Here is an 11664-nt window from a genome sequence, read left to right on the forward strand (position 1 = left end):
GTTGGAATAGGCAGGTTTTCCAGGACTAGCGCGTGCTGTGTTACCTGTTTGGGCTTTCTCTGAGCTGTTCCTTGCGAGCTGAGGTGAACATTTCTTTCTAAAGAGAAAAATCTTATGTAGGGATTATAATGACGCATGGAGCAATTGTTACTCTTTTGCATCAAAATGACATTCTTCAAAAAGAAAGCCAACCAGCTTTTCATAATGCTTTTTAAATTATTGGAACTTTTTATGTTCTACACACACACACAAAAATCAACCTGTTTTTTCTCAACACTCAAGAGTTTCAACAATCGTGATGATTTTTCATTCAAAGTGCATGTAGATGTTGAACCAGGTGAAAGTGTCCTCCTAAAACTTGTGTTCTTTTCCATGCTGTTCAAATCGACACTTAGATGTTATGAGCCAAGCCAGATGAATGGGCAGACAGAGCCCCTGAGCTCATGGCTGGGTTTGTACGCCTCAGCCCCGCAGCCTTGGCAGCCGCGGGGGCTCCAGGACAGCGCTGTTCCCCGCTCCCGGCTGGATGGAGGTCACTGCCGCTCCGGGAGCCGCATGACGCGCTCCAGAGGCGCTCCCGCCGCTGCTGCGTCACGGCCCCGCTCCGCGCCGGCGGAAGCAGCGGGGAAGGCGGGGCGGCAGGGCGGCCTTAAAGCGGCGGGGCCGGGCCGGGCCGGGCCGAGCCGATGGAGCCGGGCGGCGAGGGCGGCTGCTGGTTCCTGTACTACGCGTACGGCAGCAACCTGCTGCGGGAGCGGCTGCTGCTGCGCAACCCCTCGGCCGCGCTCTGCGCCCTGGCGCGCCTGCAGGTGCGTGCGGGGGGCGGCTGGCGGGGCCGCGGGGGGCTGGGGAAGCCCGGGAGTCCTCCAGGGAGCCTGAGTGTCCCCGAGGAGCCGCATGTCCCCGCGGCTGCGTGCGGTCCGGTGCCGCAGCCCGTCCGTCCCTCCCGCGGGGGAGGCCCCAGCACGGATCAGGCGGGGGGCTCTCGTCAAGAGGATGGTGCCGGGTTCTTTGCCGTGGTGCCCAGTGACAGGACAAGGAGCGATGGGCGTAAACTAAAGCGGAAGAAGTTTCACCTCAGCAAGAGGGAGAGCTTCTTTACATTGAGGGTGGCAGAGCGCTGAACAGGCTGCCAAGGGAGGTTGTGGAGTCTCCCTCTCTGGAGACATTCCAAAGCTCCAATCCTCCTGGCTGTGTTCCTGTGTAATCTGCTCGAGGTGACCCTGCCTTGGCAGGAGGGGCTGGACAGAACTCGGGAGGTCGCTTCCAACCCTCTCTAGCCTGTGATTCTGACCCAGGGCCCGCTGCTGGGGCTGCCCACAGCCGAAGGAATGTTTGTGGTAGTCCCACTGCTGCGTGGTTATCTGACAGGGCTTAACCGTCCAGGCTGCCAGCCGTGACCCATGGCCCTGCACTACAGACTTTGAAAGTAGCAGGAAGAAATTCTTTACCGTGAGGGTGGTGAGGCACTGGAACAGGTTGCCCAGCGAAGTTGAGGATGCCCCATCCCTGGCAATGTTCAAGACCAGGTTGGATGGGGCCCTGAGCAACCTGGTCTAATGAGAGGTGTCCCTGCCCACAGGGGTTGGAACTACATGATCTTTAAGGTTCCTTCCAAACCAAACCATTCTATGATTCTAGGTGCTCAGCTGGGTTTATCAGGGAGGCTTCTAGCAGTTTTACAAGGGTGATGTTCTGTTAAAAAAAAAAAGTCAAAATCCTTCCTTCCTTTTGGCCATGCTGGGTGCAGGTGAGGAGCTCTCCCTGCACTGTGTGAGGGGCAGATGGGAGCTTTCATCCAGCACTGCACATCTGCAGCTGACACCTCCATACACCCTACAGGGTAGTTCCTTCCCTGGGTTATTAAGTACCATTCTATCAGCTTGGCTTTAGTGTAGGCTTGGAAACACAAGCCTGTGGTCATTAAAGCTGTTGATGTACAGATCTGTGCAACTGGAAGGATGCTTGGAGGAGCAGAGCATCAATTGATACCACTTAAAGAGGACTTGAAGGTTCTCTTGGGGTAACTGGCAGGAAATTATCTATGTTAGAGTGCATGGAGAAGTTCCAAAAACTTGTCATTAATAAACTCCCCATAGTCGGATACTTGGTGTGTCTTGGGACTATCAGCCTGGCAGCTGAGACATGGTCCTGTAAATCATGAGGCACTTACAGCTACCCCTCCACTGAATATGCTGAGAGCCCAGCACCTTGCAGGATCAGACCTTGGAGGCAGGGAGAAGGGCAGTAGTAGTGTGTGCTTACCTCTGAATAAAAGCAAACTTCTTCAGCTCTCCCAGCTCTCAGGTCAATTTCCAGGTTACCCAGTAAGCGCCTCTTGTCCCACTGCAGGTTGGCTGTTCAGGAGCAGGCAGTCAAGCCCTGGCTTCTCTAGCTGGCCTTTGATCGATTGCTATGTTCCCTGCCAACACCGGGTGGCTTCACTCCCTTGCTTCCAGCTGGAAAATCACTGATGCTAGGGAGTGAGGGACTGCAGGAAGATTGGAGCTGATTCTTGTTAATTGCTCTTAGATAGTGCCACTTGGACTTAAAAAAAGGAGAAATGGCCTGTAACTGGAGTGCTTTGGATCCTAAAGTAAAAACTTTAGTTAAACTTCAGCTAAACTTCCCTCTAGTTTTACTTTTTAAAGCTTTGTTAATCTTCAGCCAAAAGCTGTTAAGAAATGGGATGTGTAACATGCACAGAAAGGATATTACACTGGTACTTAGAAGAAGGACCAAAGACCAATATCTTGTGCCAAGAAAGTATCTACTGTGTTTTTTCCCATCTTCCCAGCAGTGCCTGATGCAGTTGAACACATGGTATAACTTAGAGTTTCCTGCTTCCAGAACCAGAGCTAACTCTGCTGTTTCTGTGTAATCTCTGTTGCCCTTTTTGGCTGGTGCCTGATGATTTTGTACAGCTCCTTGCAGCTATTCAGTGCAGGTCAGGTCCAAGAAAATATAACTGGAGGAATAAAGTAAAAATCAGTGGGTTTTTTCCCTTTCTTGTTCCTTTTATTTTTTTTTTTTTTTTAATGATACTGCAGTGAGAGTACTTGATTCCATCCAGGTATTTCCTTGGGGCTGCCCTGCAATAACTTATCCTCATCAGTAACTTCAGTCTGTGACTTGACTGGACTTTTGTGCAAATGAATTGGTGCATCTAAGTAAACCTTTTTGTAGTGAAATTAGTTTAATAGGGGACATTTTATGGGGCAGGAAGATAACTCTGTTGATGGAGTAAACTGCGGCTTTGCCAGGCTGCTGTCACTCAACGCACGCACACACAAATTGATTGGTGTTGTGATAAGTGCTGTTTTTCTGTGTGTAAGCCTCCAACTGCTTCATTTTTTTGCAACCTTTTTCCTATATCTATTAGGATGTGTTAGAAGAGAGTGATGTGTCTCAGAGGGAATATTAATGTGTACATGTGTATATTTCAAATCCAAATTACAGCTTCAAGAGTGTGGTCGTAAGAAATTTGCAAAGCTGTGGGGCTGCATAGGTTTGGGTTTTATTTTTGTTGTTGTTAAGCAGGTAGTCTTTCTTAAATCTTGGTGCTTTGGATTGGGGAGGTGTTTTTTTTCCATTCTGTAGTGCTAGGGAAGGACCTACAAACTGGTTAATAAGCAGGAGGGGATACTGAGTGTATTGAGCCAGGTGAGAAATTACATTGATAACATTCAATAACTCATTATTGTCTTTTTCATGTATACTAATATTTGATATTGCTTGTAAGAAAAAGTGATACATTATTTCTAAAAGAATGTTTCTACTTGCAAAAACCTGAATAAACTCACTGAAGGAGACATCTACCTTGACTTAAAAATACCCAAGAATGTTCCAGATGAGTGATGAGATGGCACAAAACATTGTAAAATACAAGGGATGGTATTTTTATGGTTGGGTGGTCTTACCAGTGTATGAGGATGGGACCCAAAGCTCACCATCTTGTAGACTTCTTTACCCTTACTATTTTCCTGGATCCTGCATATAGCATTTAAGTCTTATAAGATCACAAAAAGCTGCTAAGGACTTGGCACCAGGTAGGCACATCTTTTGGGGTGAATGAGACCACACCAGTCCAGTTTCCTCCTTTGTGGCACACCTCAGCCAAGGGCCCTTCAGATTGTCCAGTGGGAAGCACATCAGCAATCCTGTCACTGCCTACTTGGACAAAAGGCAAGCTGACACTTCTTCAGCAGTGCTGTGCTCACTGCAGAATTGGGTATGTGTGCTATTCTTGAGAAGGGAGTGCTCCACTTTCTTCTCACTGCTAGAAATTGTCAGCTGCTTAGGCCAGACTTCTATGTGGTTTGGATGTCAATCCAGTCTCTGCAGGCCAGGATTTTTATCAGTAGTGCTCTCTGCCCGACCTCTATTCCCTTTGTCCCGAGGCTGCTGTTTCTTAAGGGAAGGTGGAAATGGCTGACTTCAGCCCCTCATGAGATGGGAGGTGGAACAGGTCCTGCCTCTCTACTCTTCCTTCTGTGTCTCCAACTGGCTACGTGTGCTACTGTCTTTTGGCTGCCCCTTTCATGTCAAGAATAGCCAACAGCCCTTCTCTTAAGTGGAAATTGATTCTCTGCATTGCTTTCATTTGCAGGATTTTAAGCTCGAGTTTGGCCATCATCAAGGCAGGACAAGTTCTGTCTGGCATGGAGGTACAGCTACCATTGCTCAGAGCCCTGGAGACGAAGTGTGGGGAATAGTGTGGAAAATGAACACTTGCAATTTAAGTTCGCTGGATAAGTAGGTGACTTAACTTTTGCTGTCTTCTACTACTTTAGAGAGCGATTGAAAAGTAATTAGTTTTTGGTAAAGAGCTGTGTGGAAGCTTTGGTGTTGGAATCAAGAAGATGCTTTTGATTTTAATACAGGAATTCTATTTCACAGTACGCGTATTGACTTCTGACACTTCTGTGATTAAAATAACCTTGTTTTCAAGCTAAAGCTACTTTTAGGGGTGTTTTAACAATCTGTGGACCTTAATTTGAAGCTGATATACTGGTCAGGCTCCTTTTTTTTTTATTTTAACCTGTCTTCCCAATTTCCTGTGTCTTACAAGATTCTAAAATATGTATTTGTTCTATTGCATTTTTCCCATTACTTGAGGGAGAATTTCCTTTGAGACTGACATCAATTTCTGTCTGTATTCATCTGTAGACTCCAGTTGTAGCAGAAAAGGAAGGGATGAGGACAAGACTGCAGGAGAGAGATCTTTAATACTGGCAAAGGGACCTTTTGAGGAGGTTATTTGACATGTCTTCTCTTCTAAGGATTTAAACTTTTTGTAAGCTTGAGGAACATCCAGGCAGGGAGCTGGGGTGTTATTGTTTCCCCCTTTGAATGGGAGAGCCTGACTACACCTTTACAATGCATGGTATAGAATGTTCTACCTGTGCCTGGTAATTAAGAGAAGTTCAAGGGACTCTGAGCAAGTTGTTCCCAGGCTGAAGTCTAAAAGACCACCTGGTTAAAAAAAACAAGGAATAGCATGACTTTTTGCAGGGTCTAAGACAGGACCTGGAATGTCATCCCCAAAACTTTGTCTGCTGCCATGTGCTTGTTGCAGCTTTTGAGATGTGCCTGCACAGCATGGTGTTTCTGGTACACAAGGATTGTTTGTTCAGAGCAGTTTGTCACTGTGAATTCCAGTAGAAATCTGGGCTAGTGAGGACAAGGGAGCAGGGCATAGTAAATGCAATGAAAGCACTACCTTAACACTGTTCTCCTACCTCTGGTACTGTTGCAATTTCACTGTGTAAATATGTACTTATAACCCCTGGTCGTGAAACTTGCTTCCAATGTGCTTTCGTTACCAATGGTGAACCTGAAATACAACAGAAACTGTTGCCCAAATTCTGTTAGTGTGTTACGGGAATGGGCACTCTCAGCACTCTTGTCCTGGCTGGGAGTGTTAGTCTCAAGCAAGAGGGCATCTAGTTGGCATGCTTGTGGTTGGGGACAGCTTCACATGTCCCTGCTTTATGATCTCCTGAGTTCCCCTGCTCTTGCTTACAGGAGCACTTAAACATCCTGACCCCCTTCTGCTGACCTTTACTGAAATCTCCTGGTTTACCATGCTTTCCTGAAGCATAAACTTACTAAGTATGATGATCCTGTCTGACAGCATCTGCTTTTGATAGTAGCCCAGTGTTTCCCCTCCATGGGGACAGTATTTTGTATTTTGACTCCTAAAAGTGTTTACATAGCATTTACGGTTAATATACTGTAGGATTGCAGATCCCTGGCGTAAACTTTAGTGCTTGTTAAGGTGCTGGAAACTTGAGTGCTGTAACATCACCAAAATCTGCAGCATGGACACTAGCACTACAGATTACTTTTTCCCAGCTGTCTTATTGATGCCATGGGCGTGAACTGGAAATGGAGGGAAATTGGATGTGTTCTTGGCTTTTATAACGATAGTCAACAGTGCTCTTCTAAGAATTGCTCCTAACCAACTTGCAGGTGTTCATACTGAAGGTCTTGAGATCCTTTGGTTGCATGCAAGCTGCTATATTTGTAGGTTCTCAACCAAGTTATTTCCTGAAATTACCATGTATCAAAAAAAAAAAAAAAAGGCCCACCTCCTTTTTTTTTATCCCTCCTAATCTGGGTAAAGTAGTCTGTGCTTTCTTATCCAGAAGTGGAGGAGGGAATATGTAATTGATGCTGCATGTAATTAGTTGAAATGCTAATAAAACACTGTAATCTATAGAAAACAAATATGGGAGGGGAAACTGCTGCTTAGATGGCTGAACTCTTCGGCTTCAAATTCATTTTTGTTGCTGTCTCAGAGTCACTTTTGTGGGTTTTTTTTGTCCTCTGTACTTCACAAATCTCTAAGTTACAGACTAAATCATGACTTTGCCTCAAAGAGTCTAGCAGAGGATGTTACTAAGCAGTTTTCTTGCTCTCACACAACCACATGACTTATTTTGTAGTCTGTTGGCCTTGAATCTGCAGTTAGCTTCCAGTCTGTACTTGCACTTAACCTAGTTACTCACCTAGCATGGCCCACATTATGTACATTAAATAACTTGAAATGGTAGCAAGTCTTTGAAGAAAGATGAGTTGTCAAATTTATATTGGACAAGCAGAGCTAAAACCATGTTATGACTTGTAACTAAAGTACATCTAAAGTTAATTTTGTTATAAAGACTCTTGTATTGGTTAAGCTTCTTGTTTACTTCTTATTATTTCCTCAGATTTTTATTGGTGGCTAAATGCCAGTGGTTAAGGACAATAAGTAGCCTTGGTTTTGAGGGGTTTTTTTCTAAGCATGACTTTGCTAATAAAAAGATAAACAAAATTGTTTTATGCCCTGACCTAGCTCATAATTGCTGTGTATGTCTTGTGCAAGTTAAAAGGTGTCTTGGATTATTCACTGGAAAGTGCATTGCACAAGTTGTGTAAGTTTCCCCTTATTAAAATGTAACACAATGGGCAAGATAAAACTTTGCAATTGTTTCTTTATCTCAGTTGCAGTTAATGAACATGTGTCTGGCTCAGTAATTCTGATGATCTTGCTTGTGTTTCTCTTTCAGACTACCTGTCTTCCACAGTAATTAGTTTAGGAATATTCTCTAACTTTTCAAGTTAACCATGAGTCATCATTTCTTCCAGAGCTGAAATGATAAAACTGAATGCTGCTGCTTCTCTAGAAATTTATTTTTTAATATGAAACAAGTTTGCACAAAAAGTACTGAAATATGTTTTGCTTTATTTGTTTTTCTTGAAGTATATTAACAGCACAGACCAGTGTCCTGCCTTGAATTCTGTTTTAATAAATCCATATGTTTAGTTGCACAGTTGGTTTGAAAGATGCACCAGTTATTTGACATGAAAGGAATACATGTCTTTTACAGGCAAGAGGGAGTTGAGGATGGCATTTATGTCCCAATAGAAGTTAATGTCCACACTCAAGCAGGAAAGGTACTGACCTGTCGAAGCTACCAGATGAAGGACTATGTCCATGGTCTTCCTTCTCCACAGTACAAAAAGGTAGGTGTTGCATCACTTTAATTTTGGAAGAATGTACAGAAATTTATAATGCAGTACTTCTGAACTATTTAATAAGCACTTTAATTACAGTGGGTGGAAGGCATGACTACTGTAAAGTTATAGCAGTCCTTGTGCAATGGACTGCTGTAATGATGCTCACAGAACACTGATAGCTCTTACAGGCCTACTAAATCAGTTTGAGTTTTTTTGGTTTAGTTATGCCTTACATGAAGCCTCTATTTAACTTGTGAAGTAGCTACGATTGGCACAGGGATTTCTGGAGGATGTTGTTCACATATATGCAGCAATTCTCTGTTTGAAAAATTAATGTACTCCACTAAAAGGATGGAGGGAGGCTTCTGTGGGGAAAATACAGCACCTGACTTGTAGTTTCAAGGACGTGGATTATCCTTACTGTTTTGGGAAGTACTTGCTGTCACTTAATACAGGAGTCCACCTGCTGCCTTTTACCAGACGCATCATCAGTACATCACAGGACTCCAGCAGCATTGCCGAGCACTGCAGGTTTCCCCCTTGATGGCTGGTGAGGCAGAAGTGTTTCAACACTGTTCTGCAACACTGACTCTGTAGAGACACATGATGCAGTCACACAGCAGGCCTGACCTGCTTAGCTTGTGAGATCTGGTGCAGGCCCAGGCTGGGGTGGTGTGTCTGAGTGGTGCAGCTGTTAGTGCTGCTACACAGACATCACTGCAGCTGGCTTTTCCTCCCTGAAGTAAAGAAACTGGGTGTGGGGCTGTTAAATCCCAAGTGTGCCGCCTTCTCCAAACTGAGGAACTCACTCCTATGAATTGACTTCCAGGAGCACAGCTAAGGCCAGCTGCTGTGGGACTGCTGAAGAGAGGGCTTGTTTAGAAAGCAGGCTCTGATATTCCACAAACCTCCTCCCTTCCAACCCACCTTGTGGCAAGGCAGATCTTTAGGGCTTTTCAGGGAGTTAATATGTAGTCTGCTGCTGTGTGTCAGCTCTCATTGGTATGCTGTAAGTGCAGACCTCCACTATTGGCAGCTTTATTGTTCCCTCCTGGTCCTGTCAGGAGCAGTTGTTAGTTTTGTTCTTCTCCTCTGCCCTCAGCTTTTTTTTTTTTTTTTGTTAAGTTAACCAGGCAGGAGAGCTAAAAACTTAAAAGGTGACTGCATCAGCACACAGTGATTGAACTACATCCATCTACTGTTACGTACTTTTTGTGGCAAAGTTCATTCTTTCTAGACACCTCATCTTGAAGTGCATGCTGTTAAATGCATGAAAGCATATTAAGAATATTCATTTCTATATGCAAGCTTGCTGGTGTTTCCTTCAAGCCATGTTCCTACTACTTCTTCTTTTCGTCTCACTGTCACATCTTTTCTTCCACACAAATACTTCCATTTATTTTGTATGTGGAATGAAATCTGCAGTAACAAACTCAGGAATCTGTGCTTTTTCACTAAGTATCTGTTTCTGTTACTCCTGTACCTTGTCTAGGTACTCATTGTTGTCCTTTGGATTTCAACAGCTTAATTTTAAAAATAACTACTTTTTAAACCTTTAGCCAGCTTTACTGTCACACCTGAGTGAGAAGCATCATATATTATTGAAGTTATCATCCTCTCTGGAAGAAAGAATGGAATGACTGAATAACAGCTTAATTATAGTCTTGTGCACTTTAGTAACACATCAGAATCATAGGGGTAGTTAAAAGCCTTTTCAGAGTAATTTTATTCATGCTGTTCTGGTCTTCAGTGGTCTCCCAGAAGCCTGTGGGTATCCTTAGGTACAAATAGCACTGTTTGAGATTAATTCTCTGGTAACTTAAATGGTTCTTCCTACTCAAGTGATTATTTGGAGGAGTCTGTCCTTTCTATTACTGAAGGCCTTTTTTTCCCCCCTTTTAATTATAGGTTATCTGCATGGGTGCAAAACAGAATGGCTTGCCAGCTGATTATCAGGAGAAATTAGAAGCTATTGAAACTAATAACTATGCAGGACCGGTGCCAATCATGGAAGAGATTGAAGCTTCTATTAAAGGAGAGAAAATAAATTCTGCATAGAATACCTCTGCATTTGCTTGGCCATTCACCTTGATTTAGATACCTCTTCTCACTGCTGATCAGCAGTTTCTTTATCAAGAAACAATGAGTTTGCTGTGCATCTACAGTAAACCATTAGACATAATTTGCAGTCTGAAGACACAGTGACATTGGTAACTTCTCTTTGTATGTATAGCTTGAGTACATGCTGAAGTTTTTGCAGATTTAGAAATTATCTTTCTGTAACTTGTCATGCAGTGCTGCATGCGAATTTGTGCTTCATGTCCAGTTTACTGACCCTTTTAAAAGGAAAAGGCCATCTTCATGAGTTTTGGTGCCTGTTGCTTTCTGGGGAATAAGGGCTGCAGGATCAGGCCCTCTGTTTTTAAAAGTTGTATACACAACTAGATTTTTTTAGATGCAAAGTAAACTCAAAACTCTAAGGGTAAACCTTTTTCTCTGCTACTTCTCGTAGTGGTTTAAACCCCAGCCTATCTGATGCTGTGGAGTTCCCGTTCCTGTTTATACAGTTAACAAAGAAAGAAATGTAGTATTTTTTTAACTCCTTCCATGTTTTTAAGTGTAAGTCCCAAAGGCAGCCTAGGCATGAAGACAACATTCAGCAAAGCATCTTATTCAAACCATCATAGCTTCCTCCTTTCAATGTCTAGTGATTGTCATAGGTGAACTAGTTAGTTACAACAAAGAGATTTTTAAAGAATTCGTTTTAGTTTGATATTTCCAAGGGTTTTTTAATTACCTTTTTGACTGGCTTGTTTGCCTGTCTAGGCCTTGGTCTCATGTTCAGTGAAATCAGGAAGTTTCCTTTGAATCCTAGCACATTTATTCTGTGGCTTTGTTTGTCTGGTAAACCCTAAATGAATGAACTTGGCCTCTTGTATTTTTTGGGGTTTTTTTCTCCCCACAACTTTGACAATCCAATGCAAAACTGGAAGCTTTTGTAACATAGAGAGTATTTATTTTCGTGGTATTTTGCAACCCCTGCAGTTAGTCTATGGGGGATGAGGAAAGTTTGATGACCTGGGAGATGTCAAATCACTGAGATTTGGCTTATCTTCTCTACAGTGTATTTTTTTCTCTTGATGTACAGAGGGGTGTAAGATAGAATTGATGTCACTGTGTGACTGCTTAGATAAATGATAAAATAACAGACTGACCATGTCTCCTCTCTATAAAATGTTCTCTATAAACTCCTGCCAGGTATGTGTAGGTGCTGTCCTGCTGTAATATACCTGTTTTCAGAGCTGGGTACGGTGACTGCTGTAAAACATTGTGCTTTCTGTATTAGCACTGTCTAGTTTGAGTAAATAAAACTCTTGATTACCAAACCTCTATGCCTGTTCAATGTGCACTCTTCAAGAATATCACAGAATCACAGATTGTTTAAGGTTGGAAGGGACCGCTGGAGATCATCCAGTCCAACACCCTGCTAAGGCAGGGTCACCTCGAGCAGGTGACACAGGAACACGTCCAGGTGGGTTTGGAATGTCTCTGGATAGGGTGACTCCACGACCTCTCTGGGCAGACTGTGTTGCTTATGTAAGTGAAAACTGGTGATGTGGGAATGCAGCTGAAGCCTCTATGGGCTATTTGTGCTTTTTA

The 11664-nt window shown here is 43.5% G+C and overlaps 1 protein-coding gene across 1 annotated transcript; it reads left to right on the plus strand.

The window, feature by feature from the left end:
- Positions 1-625: 625 nt before the first annotated feature.
- On the plus strand, positions 626-11390 carry GGCT (gamma-glutamylcyclotransferase). Its single transcript, XM_069007418.1, has 4 exons — positions 626-809; positions 4610-4755; positions 7875-8010; positions 9913-11390. Exons 1-4 carry the CDS (start codon positions 687-689, stop codon positions 10060-10062), a joined length of 555 nt encoding a protein of 184 aa, XP_068863519.1. The 5' UTR covers positions 626-686; the 3' UTR covers positions 10063-11390.
- The last annotated feature ends 274 nt before the right edge of the window (positions 11391-11664 follow it).

This window comes from Aphelocoma coerulescens, chromosome 2, assembly GCF_041296385.1.
Source record: "Aphelocoma coerulescens isolate FSJ_1873_10779 chromosome 2, UR_Acoe_1.0, whole genome shotgun sequence".
NCBI classification, from domain to species: Eukaryota; Metazoa; Chordata; class Aves; order Passeriformes; family Corvidae; genus Aphelocoma; species Aphelocoma coerulescens.